The sequence below is a fragment of the Trichomycterus rosablanca genome, chromosome 13 (assembly GCF_030014385.1).
Source record: "Trichomycterus rosablanca isolate fTriRos1 chromosome 13, fTriRos1.hap1, whole genome shotgun sequence".
Taxonomy (NCBI): domain Eukaryota; kingdom Metazoa; phylum Chordata; class Actinopteri; order Siluriformes; family Trichomycteridae; genus Trichomycterus; species Trichomycterus rosablanca.
The window spans coordinates 21,694,171-21,711,695 of NC_086000.1; the positions used below are offsets into that span (position 1 = coordinate 21,694,171).

The 17,525-nt window shown below is 38.6% G+C and overlaps 1 protein-coding gene across 1 annotated transcript in view; it reads right to left on the minus strand.

Annotated features, from left to right (window-relative positions):
* arid4a (AT-rich interactive domain 4A) overlaps positions 1-10,768 on the minus strand; it is a 29,900-nt gene extending 19,132 nt beyond the window's left edge. Inside the window, exons 1-10 of the mRNA XM_063007185.1 lie at positions 10,727-10,768; positions 7,623-7,668; positions 6,329-6,439; positions 3,903-3,968; positions 3,509-3,599; positions 3,314-3,393; positions 3,137-3,231; positions 448-580; positions 255-334; positions 66-142 (exon numbers count right to left, since the gene is read on the minus strand). Of these exons, the coding sequence (XP_062863255.1) occupies positions 66-142; positions 255-334; positions 448-580; positions 3,137-3,231; positions 3,314-3,393; positions 3,509-3,599; positions 3,903-3,968; positions 6,329-6,439; positions 7,623-7,628 (739 nt within the window). The 5' untranslated portion in view covers positions 7,629-7,668; positions 10,727-10,768. The remainder of the gene's footprint in view (positions 1-65; positions 143-254; positions 335-447; positions 581-3,136; positions 3,232-3,313; positions 3,394-3,508; positions 3,600-3,902; positions 3,969-6,328; positions 6,440-7,622; positions 7,669-10,726) is intronic.
* Positions 10,769-17,525: the final 6,757 nt, after the last annotated feature.

Here is a 17,525-nt window from a genome sequence, read left to right on the forward strand (position 1 = left end):
CATAATTAGATTTCACGCATGAAGCACTTAAATGGTCACAATGCAGAGGTGGTGCACAGCTGTACCTTTCTTGTTTGAGAACTCCGACTTGGAGATGGTATCCACACTCACTTCACAAATTTCACTTCGAGCCACGGTGTGACTACAAAAAAAAAAAAACAGCAGGTGAAACAAAAGCATGGTTAGAACTGAGCTAGATAATTCACAATGCTGCAGCTTTGTGGCACATGTGAGTTTCTGGAAGTTTCGCTTACAATTTGGAATCAACAAATGATCGCACTAAGCACTGGTCCTTTTTGACGGTTATGTCATCGTTGCAGCTGGGAGAGATCACCTTGAGAGAAAAAACACAAGTCAAATACAAAACATCAGTTACTGACTAGAGCTGGAGACTACAAAGCATTTGGTGCAACAAACACGCAGGACCTAAAGGCTGTCGATGCTTACCAGGGCATGATACCAGGATGCTTCGTCTGATCCTGTCTGAATGCAAGCAACCTTTCCCAAGAGATCATCACTTAATCGCCGTCTGTCCTCCTCCTCTTCTTCACTGGATGAAGACTCCTTCTCATCCTCCACACTATGAAATCCAGAAAAAAAAAAAAAAACCACATTAAATTGGAAATTCAATCCTTCCCCGAGTTACCCTGACGTACCATGAAAACACCAGAATCTTATTGGGACAAAACGCCAAAATGACATTTATTATTTAGATGTTTTAGGCCGTGCTTACACAGTGGTTATATTCACAGCAGGAAAGGTAGGTAACTCTTATATTTCAGTTTATAGTCCTTGTTAAGTGTTGTTCGTTAGATGTACTCTTTCAGACCCCTTGAGAACTCTTTCAGAACACTTGAGGATTGTTTTCATTTTGGTTTGATTAAAGATTTTACTCAAAGTCTTAGGAATTGCTATAGATTGAAATGACATAAGGTGATTTGTATCGTCTGCTGCATTATATGTGAAAAGCTGAAAGTTATCACTTATTGAACCTAGGAAAATATCAGGTAGTTCATGAAGCTATTTCAAATAAAACATGGTCATACAGTAAAGTGGTCCATTCTGAGAGTATAACTGGACTAGAGGTCTAAATACTGACTGTTATTTAGCTAGCAGTTATTACAAGCAGTCTCCGACAGAACATATGAAAGAACCTTCATGAAACTACAGAATGTAGCACAACAATGAAAATTGCCAGGCATTACAGGTAATCTCTAAGCCCACCACTATTCTAACAAACAGCTTCTTCTGGTCTTAAGCTTTTGAGTTTAAATCTCAGCTCTGCTATCAACCAGCCAAGCGCCTACACAGACATGATTGGCAGTGTCTGAGGGAGGGTAGGCAAAAGGGATTCCTCATTGCTGCTGCAGTTGCGGCCTCTGCTGGCTGGTTGATAGCGCCTGCATAGAGTCTGGGATATACAGAGATCAGTCTCTGAACCCTGTGTGAACCCGCCTCTATGTAGGTGGAAAGCAGATAATTACTGCACGTGTGTTGGAAGAGGAGTGTATTAGATACAGCCCTCTTTATTTAGGTTAATGGTCTGCAGCAGTAGAAAAAAAAGAACCAGGTGATGGGATACAACTAGACTAAAAAAGGGAGAATGCATAAACAGAATAATAAAAAAAAAAAAACCAGCTGTCTGTCCTTTCACGTCCTGCTTTGTTGGACACCAGTGCATTACAGTTAGGTACACCGTTCCATTTGTTCTACGGGAGGGGCACATTGTATTGACCATGTGTATACACAACAGGTGGTGGAGGCAAAACTATTTTGCCTTAACCAGCAAAATGTGTGGGTGAGGGTGACTGCTCCTGCTCACCCATTGAGCTTTTTTTCCTGTTGTACCCCTCCCCCATCAGAGTACTATTAAAGTAGTTGCTGCACTTTCAGCTGTCATTCAAAACTGCTGCATTTAAAGCTGGTATTAACACATTCCTTCTACTGTAGCCTGTTGTATTTTAATCTACACATGGGACTGTCCTGATTACATAATTGTCTTCATGAGATCCTTTAGGATGTTCAGTTTAATTTAGAAACACAATGGCACACTAAAAACAAAAGAATACTGATGTTATCTGTAAAATTCGATACTTTAAGGAACAAGGATGCACAGTGCAATTCTAACCAAGGAGTACCAGTGGCCCCAAAAATCTGTGTGCTTATTAAAGGCCAAAAAAACTGCTTTCACTTATCTGGGAGGACTTTTTACAAGATTTTGCCTATTTCGTTGTATAATTAGGCACTGACAAGAAAGCCTGATTAACAGTAATAAAACTATTAGTAAATAAAGGCTTCATAATGATACATTTACCATGACAGTCATTACAAAACAAAGTACATTACAGATACTAAAAGGGGGGAGCACTGGTCAATAAAATGTGAGTGATGTGAAAGCAAGGGGGGGGTGCAAAAACATACGAAAACAGAGCACTAAGGTCCACAAAAGTGATAAACATGCACGTATGACTCTATGGAACTTTTATGTGCTTACTGCATACTCCTTTAGTTTTTCTTAGACCTACGTATATCACTTACTGTTTCTTCACACCATATTCCTCACATACGTGAGCCACAGAAACACCGTCTTCCACCTTCTTAATAAGTTCAAACTTTTCAGCAATACCTAGATGCACCAGCTTTTGCTTACCACTTCCCTTGTCTTTCGAAGCCATAACTAGGCACTAGAACTTGCAAAAATTAAGCATAAAACACAGTGAAAAAGGTGAGAACAAAGAGAGCCTCCAGGCAAAACAAAACCTATCACTCAGAGAAACGTGCGCTGGCTAGCTAACTACTGGTCTTGGGACGCATTCAGTTTTCCAGATTTTGTTCATTAAATCTGAAAAGGTTCCTTCGTATACAGTCAGTGTGCACAACGTAATTCCTGAAGGTCCAGCAGGCTTCATGGTTTGTTGATTTTCCCACTCAATAACATCTGATTCACCACAACTTAATTAGGAGGTTTAGAAAGTGTCCCGAAACCAGAAAACCACAGAACTGTGGAACTCCAACCCAACTAACTGTGATCTGTCCTACTGTGATTTACAGCAAGGCCACTGTTTTTTTTCCCTCCAAGAGTTCCTAAAACTTGCTGAAGGGCCGACACATAAGGTTGAGTGAGATGAATACTCACACTGCCTGTGAAGACCTCCTCCCTCTGTTAGTCTTCTTTCCTATGACAGGAGTGCCAAAGTGCTCTGGGTTGGTCAAGGGCAGTTGGTCCAAAGTCTGTATAAAAAAAATCCATCAGTTTTTTGTCATAAAAAATAGCTGACATGGCTGAAAGCAAATCTCTAGTGTGGTTCTGTACCTCGCTCTCTGCAAAATGCCTTTCCCCTTTTAGACAGAGTGAAGTTCTTCTTAGCGTTTTTTCATCTCCATCATCAAACACTAGGAGAAAAAGTGCAAGTTGTTTACCAAAAAAAAAAAGAAAATAAGGATGGTGCAGTCATATGGCAGTAGTAGCCACAGAAGCAAGCACAGAAGTACTCATGCCAGTACTTACCCACAGTGTACCAGCTAGCATCAGTGAGTTTACTGATGATGGCTTCGCTAATCACCCCCTCTGCACTCTTCACTTCCACTGTAGAGCCAACCTGATAGAAATACACATACTGCATGCATATTATCTGGTCCACAAAAAACGAAGAGTAAGCAGAAATGTTTGAAAAAAAGTAATGAATATAAATGTTAAGCAACTGCGTAAGGTACTCTGCCAAAAGAAAGAATTTAAGGCTGATGATTGAGTTATGAACATTTCCATCCAGTAGACTACACTAAATATCTATTTCAAATGTACAATAAGTTGATACAGCTAGCAGAACATACAAGCAGAACTACAGAACTTTAAGTCAATGCACAACAATATGATTAATAATATCACAAGATGCTGATCTTACCCTCAGTGGTCCTTTGACCTGGTCATCTTGCACAACTTGTGAGCTACTGTCTCCTTTGAGAACCACCTAAAACAGTAACAGCGCACAGGATTAGGAAAAGCATGAGGAAAAGCGGTGTGGGTAAAACAGAGAGCATGGAAGAGGAGAGAAACAAGGTTCAGTCAAGCTAAAGTAATCGGATTGTGTAACCGTCACACTCGGCACTTCATAATCTGTCACCAAAGGGCTTTTTTTTTTTTTTTTTTAAACAGAAGGCCCAGCATGCTTTAAACAACAGATGCACAGTCTGGTTTCAACTCTGCATTTTCACAATGATTACAATATTGCTTTGCATATACACTACCAAGTATCTGTGGTAATTTATATAGATTCAGTCCTACAACAATATAAGATTTAATAATGACATCAGTATGATGATTTGCATGTTCAGTCACATTTACACCAGCTGTCCCTGTGTTGTAGCTACTATTACTACAACAGCTAGTAGATAAAGCTGTGTATAGTCAGGGTAAATATATACTGTTTGTTTTGTAAAGAACACTGGAAATCAGACTGTGCTTGAGAGTCATACATAATTGTTTAACTGGTGTTGGTAATCACTTGTATCAGACAGTGAGCTTAAAAAAAACAACACAGGACTGAATTCCTATTTCAGGTTTGTTTGTTTATTCATTAGGATTTTAATGGCATGCTTTACACCTTGTTTACATTCACGACCCGATGTAGGTTTGTATCTCCAGTTCACCTAAATTGTGTCTTTGAACTGTGGGACGAAACCAGAGCTTCCAGAGGAAACCCACGCAAGCACAAGGAGAACATGCAAACTCCACACAGAAAGGACCCAGATCGCTCCACATGGGAATCATACCCAGGACCTTCTCGCTGTGAGGCAACAGTGCTACCCACCGAGCCACCCCCTTATTTCAGGTAATCTATATATTTTAATTAGAAACATTTTAAAATTGATGGCTTCCTGGGGGAAAGTAACAGCATGTATGTCTGTCCTAGCAATCAAACAGTGCTGGCAAATGAGCACATTTGGAAGTGTGCTGAAAGGGCTTCTCTTTCAGAATTTTTGGATTTAATCGCCACGTCTGGGGGGGAGGAAGCCCTGTGATGGATTGGCACCCAATTCAGGGTATTCCTGCTTTGATCCCAGTGTTTCCCAGTGGAACAGGACCTGCCACAACCCTGAACAGGATAAAGTGGTAGATGAAAAAGAAAGGGTCTTTAAAGTTTTTTATTACGTGGTAAGTACACAGTCTGTGTAATGCTTCTTTACAACACTGACTTAAATACACAACATTACTGAACAGCACTGTTTTTTATTTAATTGGGTCACATCTTTGTAAACTTATACCAAGGAACCAGAAATTCAATTTACAAAGATTGTGTTCATGTTAATGTTGATAACAGTTCTTCATAAGTGACAAAGACAACCAAAATCACAAAAGTTAATCGCAATTACTTAGAATTAAATAGAAGATAAAAACCCTAGTGTCAGACGAGGCTTTGCAAGTGTACAACATAGTTTATCCACTCAAACAGACCATCGAATAAAAACATTCCTAAAATAAGCCGACTTTGATACATTGCTCAAGGTAAGCTCTAGCAATGTATGGTTATCAAATAGTACACATACCAAAATAGATGATTCAGATATAGGTTCAGATATGATTACCATATCTGAACATGCACACACTGTAAACATTCAACATTCAACTACGCACATACAGACCGCTAGAGCAAAGTGCAGCATGTTTGCATCAATGAAAACATTCACGGCTGTTATCTGAACAAGTCTGCACGAGTGCTGTCACTAGTAAACACAGACCTGTTATTCAGTGACATTTAACCATTAAGCCACCATGATGGAGGCTAAGCAAGACCAAATCATTCCACTGTTTGTTTAACCTACTGACACACTTTTTTAAATAACAAGCAATCAAAAGACATATTTAGCAACAATTTTAACCAACATGTTATATACATGTTATATATAATGATTAAGTTCAGGCGTTTCAGCCCCACCAACCGCCAACAGGTGTATGATGTTCATTCCATCAAGTAAATAATATGCTTCTGGCAAAGCTGTGCCAAGTTTGGTGTGTAGAAACTTCAGTGACCTGAAGATTTTAGATGTCGGTGCCAGTGCACATCTTTAGGAAAGATTTGACACAATCAATTGCAAGCCAGGTGTTTGTTAAACATTAGTACCTATCCTCACAAAAATGCCCTCACAGACAGGCTTCTGAAAAGAGCGGAGGCTTTTACAGCCGCCAGGTGGGGGCAATTCTATAGTACTGCCTCAAGTTTGGAATGCTTGTGCACATACTTGTGACCATATGGTGTGTATTATAATAAAATATGATTCAATTGTACAATGCTGTTTGATTACAAAGTAAGGTACAATATTAAGTACTTACCTTTACTTTTACCATGCGTTTAACAGTCTTGATTTTTGCCTCACAAAAGGCACCACGGTATTTAGCGCTTACATCCGTCCCCACAGTAAGGTAGGCAGGCTCATCTGCTACCTATAGAGGAGGAAAACAAAATACAACAGAAGATTAAAAAAAAAACATGAAAACCAGCTAAAGTCTCATTTTAGAATTAGAAATAATCTCTGCATTAACGCCAATTGGTTTAGCAAGGACAGCCATCGTCTCAAACAAGATTAAACAGCTGGGAAAAGTCTTTACAAAAGTTAACTACGAGCAAAATGTCAAACAAGGCTTTATATTCACCTTTCATCATTACACCGTGTAAGTGGTCTAGATATGCTTACAAACTTCGAACAAAGATTGGTCCGGCCTTAATAAAACTTTGTTAAACTAACCATCGAGACAAAATCCCTTACAATTTTTTAGAAAAGCTAATCATAGAGACTAAAACTGGCATAAACCAGTGATTGTGTATTTGACCCAAACCTGTTTTATGCCAGACATAAAAGAAGACAAACTTTTCTTAAGCTGTAGTGATGTATTGTGTTTGTTTGAACAAAGTTTGTTTGCAACTTTGTCTCCTGTTTACGTGTTTCAAACTGCTGTATATGAAGTGTTCAGCATTAAATTGATCTAATACATAAGTGTGCACATGTAAACAGTAGGCGTTATAAATCTTTAAAGAAAAATGTTAAATTGATAAACAGGAACTACCTGCAAGTAGGAACTGAAATTGCAGGGGTGGATATTCATGGGGACACCGTACAACTCATAAGTCTGAGAAATTAACTGAAGCCAATGTTTTTTCAAACAATAAGTGATAAAATCTTCCAAATCTTACATAATGTACAAATCTTCACAAATTACAGTAGTAACTCAGTGGTTAAGGTAATGGACTAGTGATCAGAAGAACACTGGTTTAATTCCCACAACTGCCAAGTTGCCAATGTCGGTCCTCTGAGCGAGATTCTTAACACTTAGTTGCTTGTGCTGTATAAATAACAATTGTCCCTTTAAAAAGGCATCTCCTAAACGCTGTAAATGAAATTGTCAATGTCTGAAAAAACTTTAATTTCAATCTGTTGTGTTTGTTTTAGAAACAACAAGCTCATTTATTTATAACCTGTTTATTACATGATGTGGTTTTAAACAAACATGCAGTATGAATTTTCCCTTATCTCATGATGGGTATAAAAAAAGTTCCCAAATGCTGCCTGGTTGTTTAAACAGAGGTGTCTGAAACAACTGCCCTCATCTGAAGACTTTACCCACTTACCTTCATCGTGATGGTTATTTGAGGGAGTCCAGCTTGGTTTTGATAGCTGAAAAAGAAAGAAAGAATAGGAAATGTTAATAAAGCAAAATGAATCTACAAAAGTTTAACAAACACATCTTTGAGTATATAACTGGCAAAACAACCAAGAAACAATGTGCACTCAAGCCTTTACATGGTTGTAACAGTCTTGTGGTCCACACAGATGCATTTAAATATAAAAAATAAAAGGCCACCAGCATAATAGTGCAAGTCACTACATGTACTGCAGGTGGAGAACCCTGGTCTAAATACTTTAGGAGAATGGACGACATCAATCCTACTAACTGTAACAATTATCAAAGTGTTATTAATATCACATCTGCAGAGTGTAACAGAGTGAATCATCTTAATGTCTGCAAGGAGCAATTCAATACAAATTTATGCAAGTCAAAAAGTGCTTATCCCTACATTCACATTGGCAGCAATGCAACAGAGCACACAGATGTCCTCCATTTTTCATACAGAGTTGGCAATTTACAACAACAAAAAAAAAAAGAAAAATGGTGAGGCGAAGTGGAAACAACCAGTGATTGAGCCATGTTTATGTAAATAAGGAGCAAATTGACAAGCCCCATAACCAAGCAGAGTTGAACATGGGCTTATTGCTCTAGAGCAATCTGGGTCAACACACAGCTGTCTCTCTTTACAAAAAAGTTCATAGTATTTTAAAACAAAACTCTGAGAAGTTTAGAGTTCTATCTCCTAGGCCGTTATCAAAGAATTTTACATAAATTATGTGTAGATGAATAAACAAATAATTACCATAACAAACCCTGTGTATTTTTGTTTGTATAGCATCACTGAAATGGTACTAAATAAGTGCATAAATAAAAGTAAGAGAAAAAGTGGAGGAATTTTTACATAAATGTGGTACAAATTCGTCAGGCTCTGAGCACAGGTTCTTTTGTTTACATCTGATCTCGTTTTATGTAAGCAGGCATGGAAAGTAATCTATTCCATATCATATTGATGACTGGTACATGAACTGTTATTATTTATTATTATTTAAAATGTCATGTTTTACACACTTTGGTTACATTCATGACAGAAACGGTAGTTGCTCGTAACACGAGATTCATCAGTTCACAGGTTTAATGTCAAACACAGTCATTGACATTTTTGTATCTCCAATTCACCTCACTTGCAGGTCTTTGGACTGTGGAAGGAAACCGGAGCTCCCGGGAGAAACCCACGCAGACACGGGGAGAACATGAAAACTCCACACACAGAAAGGACCCGGACCGCCCCGCCTGGGGATCGAACCCAGGACCTTCTTGCTGTGAGGCGACAGTGCTACCGTGCCACCTGGTACATGAAATGTCGTTGTAATTGCTAAAGCTAAAGATAAGATAAAAATGTGGGCAGATGACTAATGTATGACATTTCACTTTAGATCTAAATGTGTTGCTGATGTCTTAGAAAGTTAATAAAATTAAACTTAAATAAAAATAATACCTCTGACCACTGTCCGCTCTTTCACAATGACATGTGTATGCAAGTTGGAAGTTTAAATAACCACTGATTCTTACCCAATCATGAAATTAATGATAGATAAACGAACTACTTTTTTCTGCCAATTTACTAGTAGAGAAAGTGAACCTCCTGAGCATATGACCAATTCCCAAACCCTGAACAGTGCCTGTACATTAACTTTTTGTTCAAATGAAGCACTTTAACAAACAGGGCCTGAAAATAAAGTCAATACATCAGGTCTGGGATTAAACTGATAGTGCAGGTAGTGTGTGATCTTACTGATGTGCAGTTGTAAAAACGTGAAACTGTGAACTTATATTATATTATATATATATTGTAGCCTGAATGTAATCTATCTGAACCAGATGTTTAACCCCTCTGTGAAGGTTTACAAAAAAGCACTGAACTTTTTACACTGTTATGTTGCCAAAACTTAGTCAGCAAACCTTATTAAACTTAAATGTCCTGAATATTTTAACCTACAATAATCCTGATATACTTAGCCAGGTATGGCAGCACACAACAGGAAGATGCTATCATGCTAACGGGCTAGCAACTACTCGCGCATTCTTTCCAAGCTCGACGCAGCGCCTCCCCCCTCCCTCCCTTCAGAGTACTAAATGTGAAGCGATCTTTAACTAAGTGCTTTTTAACACACAAATGCGGCGATCAGACACAAATTCGGCTTTACTGAACTTTCGGTGTGTCTGAGGTATGAGATGAGTGAGGAAACAGGAGAAGGAGAAAGGAGGGGAGTGAGGTTAGTGCGTGTTGTGTTCCCGCTTCACTCCGGCTGAGCTGTGTGTCACGTCGCCATCATAGAAGCTCAGCGCGTTACCTCACAACTCCAGCAGCATTTCCCCCTTAACAAACTGTCACTGCAAACATAACGCAGATACAAGCAAACAAAGCAGATTACAGACGTGCTGCACGCTGGATGATCTGAATATGGTGGGTGCTGACTGACCCTGTTAGTCTGTAGCACGGTGGTTTAAACTGGCTGACTGGCTGGCTAGTAAGTTGCTCAGCAAAGCCGAGCTAACGTTAGTTCCGGAATGAAGTCGACGATCTAACATTCACACAACAATCGGCAATCTAGAAGTTTATAATCGAACTGAAATGCTCACATCGTCATCGCTGAACTTACCCACACACCGCACACGATCACTGATTACAATGTAGAGAAGATTTAGATCCGGACATGGAACAGTTTTCGCTTGATTTCTATATAAGGGCAGGTCGAAACACAGGCGGCTCGATTCCTAAAACTCTAGCCGTGATGTAAACAGCGAACTACAAAAATCCAGAAGTAGGCGATTAGTAACGAGCTATTGTGCGCTGTTCAGTGTGTACATGCAGTTAACGTGCGAGCTAGCTCTACCTTCACTGCGAAAACAAGCCGCCTAGCAAGCAGCACTGCTAACCAGCTAGTCCCTGCCATTCAATTCTCCGTCGCGTTAATCCCTCACTTCACACACAGCCAGTCAGAAAACTCAGCAACCCGCTCTCTAAAGCGCTGAAAGTGGAGAATATGCTGAATTCTCGGGCAGTCAAACTAGTTGTGCTGAAATGTCGTGTTCAGGGCTACTTACATTCTCTCCTCTGTGTCTGCTCACCACTCGTCTGGGTTGCACAGCATAAACGAAATAACAAGCTGTTGAGCCAAGGTTGTGTTTCTCGAAATCCGATTGGTTACTCCAGCAGCGGTGGTGGCATTCTTTCAATAACGATTGGCTCCCCCGTGCGGCTAATTCTATTGGACAGAGCTGACGGACGGACGTGGTTCGCCGATATGAAAGCGGCGCTACGAAAAACGCGTTTGGATTGGTTTACTCTCCGGCCTAATCGGTACAATTAAAACAGCTCCTATTTTGCATCGGATTGGCTGACGGCTTTCGATCGAAGCCTGTTCCTGGTGTTTATTGGATAATGCTTCTTTGAAACAGCCCGCCCATTATGCTCATTGGCTTGAGGGACGTGAGCGCTTTCGTTCAGAGGGAGAAATCAAGCTGAGCCTTTCATTGCGCATGTCATACTGGAGCTAGCGTTCGCCATTTTGTTCCAGCGCAGGTCTTTTCTCGCTTTGCGCTTGTCAGCTGTGCTTTGAAGGTAAGTCCGATATTATAGTCAGTGTGGCTACAGTAGAGGGGAGTATTAAGCATGTTATTAGTCTACTTAAGCTGTTTGTTCCCTTATTCACTCAGTGCAGCTATTTTCAGATAAAATGTTGGTTAATAACGGCGGTGTAGAAAAGGTCAGTTGAAGGCTATGAGAGTAATGGCGTCTGAACGAAGCGTCATCAGCCTCTGACGTAAACGGAAGAAACACACTCACGCTGTACAGAGTGTACTATACTATACTATACTATACTATACTATTACTACTACAGCCCACTGCTTCCATTCATATACATACATGTCATATATATATATACATATACACACACACACACACACACATATATATATATATGACAACTTGTGTTACTAATTAGTTGTTGTTAATGTGGGGTATGGCCTCTTTATGCATAGTTAGTCATTAATAGCTGTTGACTTTGCTCTTGCCATTTCAACTAGCTATTTTATTTGCACCTATTAAAGGTACATGTAACCAAGATCGAGAAGAACCCTAAAAGTACTATCTTATGCCAAATCAAATTTTGCCATGATATAGATGATGTTATGCCATGTAATCCAAGAACCACAAAAAGCAGAGGTGTATTATAAATTAGAAGCTACTAAAACATGAATGACTTGGTATAAATAGAGCAGCATTTACTTTGACATGAGTTTAGACTGGTGTAACTTTTAAACAGTGTAAGACCTGGAAATGTGACTAATGTCATGTGCAAGCTGGGCATCATATACCCGGAACGACAGATTTAGTGTACTGATTTAGAGTAAGCTGAAATAACATTGAATTATCTGCACACACATAATTCACAAATTATTTATAAGCTTAATCAAGGTTATAAAACTAACAAGAGCCACATTTCATTCTGGAAATCCTTTCATTTCCATTAGTGTGTTACACTGTTTTCTGTTTGGCATATCATCCTTTTGTAATGTTTTCTTTAATTCATTTTTGGCAGCATTTTAGGCAAAATTATGTGCATTCCTGCACTCCTTACATATAGAGTTGATTAAAAATGGACAACAGACTTGTTGCTTTGATATGAAGTTTTTGTTGCCTATAAGTTGTGTATTTTAAATATGTGCTTAAGTTGAGCAAGGTTTAACTGTATGACTGTGAAAAGCAAAGCAATGTGCCTATAACCAATTAGAAGGACCCTTTTTCTGGCGGTGGCTCAGTGGGTAGCACTGTCGACTCACAGTAAGAAGGTCCTGGGTTCGATCCCCAGGTGGGGCGGTCCGGGTCCTTTCTGTGTGGAGTTTACATGTTCTCCTTGTGTCTGTGTGGGTTTCCTGCGGGAGCTCCAGTTTCCTCCCACAGTCCAAAGAAATGCAAGTGAGGTGAATTGGAGATACTAAATTGTCCATGACTGCGTTTGATAATAAACTTGTAAACTTGTGTAACATGTAACTACCATTTCTGTCATGAATGTAACCAAAGTGTGTAAAACATGACGCTAAAGTCCTAATAAATAAAAAATGCATTTCTCTCACTTTGTGTTGAATATTTTCTCTTATAGAAAAGAGCGATTTGGGCACTTGGGTAGTGCAGTCGCCTAATGTGCTATCCCACCAACACCAGAATTTTGAGCTCCTGGCAAGCGTGATTGGCTTTACCTGAGGAGGGGATAAGTAAAAATTCTGCTGATATACAACTGTGGCCTTTGCTTTAACAGATGATCTGGATCATGTGTGTCTTTGCATGTGATGCAGCCCTCCACGAGACCACAGGCAGGTGAAAAGTCGTGACTGGCAGCTGTGTATGTGCCAGAGGAGTTGTGTGATAGTGTCACAGCCCTCCTCAGTCAGCATGGGGCGTGCTGTACTAGCAGTAAGGGGGAATTAGTGGTAACTAGATTGGGAACAAATTTGATTTGTAATTTTTGATAGTTCGATTTGTAGACATACTAAATAGGATTGTACACAGGTCTCTTAAACCACAACTTGTTAATCATGCTAAAATTAAAAATGTTTAATAAAATGATGTGAAATTGCCATTTCCACTAGTGTTTATTTTATTTTCACCTGCTCCAGAGCTCAAGTGATCATTCCAAGCAGGTTAAGCACTTGCACAAAGTGCTGAAAAACCTAGAAAAAAAACTAGTTATTAGCTTCCAAAATATTTAACAATCATAATATTTTTTACACTTTCTCAGCCTAGTGTTATTTTACATTACATTTCTGACATTTAGCAGACACTTTTATTCAAAGTGACTTTGGTCTTGCTCAGGGGCCCAACAGCAGCAGCAGCAGCTTAGAGGTGGTGGTGCCAGCAATCTTCTGCTTACTGGGCCAGCACTGTTATTTATTTCCACATATACCCCTACAATTTCCAAACAAATACACATTTTCTCGGTTCATACTGATTTTTTTAATAGTGTGGAACCGTTTGTGCTTTTACTTTTAGTATAAAATGTGTAATGTACGTAAACACGCTTTACAGAATTGCCTTAGTGTTACAATCATTTAACCCCATGCTGTCAAATTGTGAAGCAAGCAACATAGAATTTAACAAACTTAAAAAAATAAAAAATAAACAAAGGTATCTGCTTTAATGTATTTTAATGGTTAGGTTTTTTTGTTCATGACAATAACATGTTATTGACATGGTTGTGTGTATAGTGTGTATCATTTACAGCATTTAGCAGATGCTTTTATCCAAAGCCACTTATAGTTCTGACTGAATACAATCCAGCCAGTTGAATGCTAAGGACCTGCAGTGGGGGCTGTAACCCATAAACCTCTGATAACTAATCCAGTACCTCAACCACTGAGCTACCACTGCCCCATTAGGGTAGTTTGTGTGTGGTGGTAGTCGTGTATTATGATAATTCTCATCTGTCAGGCACAGCAGTTTTGCTGGAATATTTAATCAGTAGTTTCACTGGTAAACTAAACAAAGTTCAGAGGGATTTTTTTTCTTGGGGAAGTAAAAATAATTCTTCATATGCTTAATATTGCTCTTTATCTATGTTTGAGTGGTTTGTGTTTTTTAACTTGATCAGTATTATTCACTCTGCAGTTTTGTTTGTGCGCTTACAGCTGTTCAGAATAATGACTGTTCCTGCTACCTGTTCATTACTGAACATGACTAACGAGAGAAAAACACCCCGGGATTAACCACAGTAAAAGTTTTACTTGCTTTCTGCAGTGACTGTGCTAACTTTTTAACTGATTAGGTTAAGAAGAGGGTTACATGTGCTCAGTTTTCAACTTAAGTATTAAACCACTAGTCTTTTATTCCATATACGTTTATTCATCCACTTTTTCATTTTTACACAGTGTCTTTATTAGGGCTGGGTATCGCCACTAATTTCCTGGATCGATTCGATTCCGATTCACAAGGTCCCGATTCGATTCGATCTTCGATTTTCAATTATCGATTCGATTTTCGATTCAACACATTTAGGCATATTTGAGTTACATTAACAGGTTTTGTTTAAATATGTACAGATGTTCAGAGAACGAATGGGATAATTGTACAAAGAACACTCATTATTAAAAATATTTGTGTATTTTGTTTACATAAATAATTAATCCAAAACAGAAAACGGTAACATTCATTTTTTATTATTATTTTATATGTCTGACACGCTACAACATTGTAAATGTAATGTAAACATACACCTGGCTGTTGTACAGCTTATGCCAAGGTTACACTACACGACACTCTGATTAACACCTGGTCGCTGTAATGTTCACACTACACGACTGATCGGCGATGGGGAGTTTTACACTACACCATCTATCACCAGGGGGAATCCCAGGCGAGCTTCTCTGCTCTCCAAAACTACATTTTGTCACGAAAACACACGTGAGAAGTGATGAAAGGTTTAATGATACCACGTCCAAACATGCACATCAACAAGTAGCGAGAGATCAAAGTTTGTGCGCTGATGAAATAAATGAATCTGAGTGGATTTGGCAACACGAGCAGCATGGATCGTTCTGTAGTGAGTTGGAGGTTAATAAATATTTTGTTTTGTAGAGAACGATCTCGCGTGTGCTGATGTATTCTGATAGAAACTATATTGCGCTCCACCACCTGTTTACAACCTCTCCCCTGTGTTTCCCCTCGCTGTTTCTCACATTGATTGAGAGCCGAGTTTTGATCGCAGAGCGAACACCGAGTTCCTCCCGAATCCAGCACCGACCCGTCGCCGAGCAAAAATCAGTGCAAAAAGTTGTGTAGTGGTCATAACTTAAGCTTCTGCCATGCTAAACTGATGTGCAGGTCAGATCTCATTGCATGAAAAAACACTGGCTGGTCACGTGAAATTAAAGGGGGTAACAGATTTCAGTGTGCACCGTAAAAAGGGGCGTATTTAAAAGATCGATCTCGCGTTTATATGAATCGATATTGGATCGTTCAAATAAAGATTGATTTGAATCGAAAAATCGATTTTATAAACCCACCCCTATTTATACATATAAACAATATTTTTTTCACGCCAAAACAGTTTAAAAACGTCATTAATAGCACTGCCAATGAACAGGACCAATTCTAAACAACTAAAGAAAAATATAAAAATATGAGTGATAAAATGGGGATGTTTTAGCCTAGTGGTTAAGGTACTGGACTAGTAATCAGAACATTGCTGGTACAAACCCCACCACTGCCAGGTTGCTGCTGTTGGGCCCTTGAGTAAGGCCATTAACCCTCAATTGCTTAGACTGTATACTGTCACAGGACTGTAAGTCACTTTGGATAAAGGTGTCTGCTAAATGCCGAAAATGTAAATAAAATAAAATTGGACTTTTTAGCAAGGCAAAAGTAAATTTTTGAAAACAACCTTTTTTTTAAAACTGGGGGCATATCCGGTTAGATTGGATTGTTGTTCATGCACTGTGCTCACTTCTTACTGCTGTCACATCTTGTGTGCCTGAGCCCAGCCCAACTAATACAGGTTGCAAAGTTGTAGAACACGACATGCAAATGAAAGGAGGCAGTGCTTTTTCCAACTGCAAACATGGCATTGTATGATAAAATACTAGGAATATTTTAGAAAATGTATCTACAATTCTAATTTTAATTGACATAAAAGCTGATTTAAAGTTAAATTACAGTGAAGGAAGCTTGAATAAACATAAGATTCCTAAAAATACTTTTTTAAATTCCATATTTATACTCATGCATTAACAATGTCATCCAACATACTCTTGGCCATGTAGTTCTCATTTTTTAATGTAATTATTTTTATGCAAATTGTACTATACAAAACCATATTAGTATTTTACTAGTATGTAGTATTTCAAAATAAAACCTGAACATGAGTGCATACTGTTTTAAATGTAAAAATACATATTCCTGACAGTGTGATCTACAAAAGTTGTTAAATTTATCAGTTCCAAACATGATTATTTTCTATTTCAAACAATGACAGTCATTTCACTTTCTCCCCCTTATTAACCCAGATTACATTCACTGAATGAACTGGTGCACAGATGTGGTATCCACATGTGTTGTTCAGATTGTGGATTTTACAGTTTGTTTCTTTGTTATTAGCCATCTAAACTAAAATTGGGTGTAAGGGAGGATAGAGACCTGTCTAATCAAACAGCCGAGTCTTTTGCTGTCTTCAGAAGATGATTGAATACACCTCTTTACCAAGCACTTAACTGGAAACTTACCCTGCACTTACTAATCTATCAAATATAATTATTCTGTCTGAACATTTGTTCTAACAGAGTCTGAACAGATTTGTGTTCTCGCATCATTCTGCTTGTACTAGAGTAAGGAAATGTTTACTGAGGAAGCACTTCTGTAAGTCTCTGAATAGGAGTGTCTGCTAAATGCTCTAAATGTAAATATGTTGGTTGGCAGTGTATTATTTGGCTTACTCAGGGAAGCTTTACATGCACTAAAATATAACATTAATCCTGGTAAGCTATGTCTATTGATTACAGCTTCTAACAATAGTCTGCTAATGTGAAAATAGTGTTGAAAAAGGCAGTGTTCCATTAACACTGACAGTTAAAATTGTCATTTAAATGTATTATCAGCAGCTAGGAGTTGATTTGAATTAAAAACAGTGCTACAGATGCTGAAGCAGTGTCACTTTCGGACCCACCCTTGGTGGATACATGCCAGTTGTTTTACAGCTGCAGAAAGAGTGCTTCAGTTAAACCCAAATAGAAAAAAAACCTTTTGCATTTGTATTATTTAATATATGGTAGAACTCTTACACATGAAAATCACATTGATGTAGTTTTGCATTAGTATGGAGTGAGAAGTCTACAGTCTGATGTGGATTTGTGT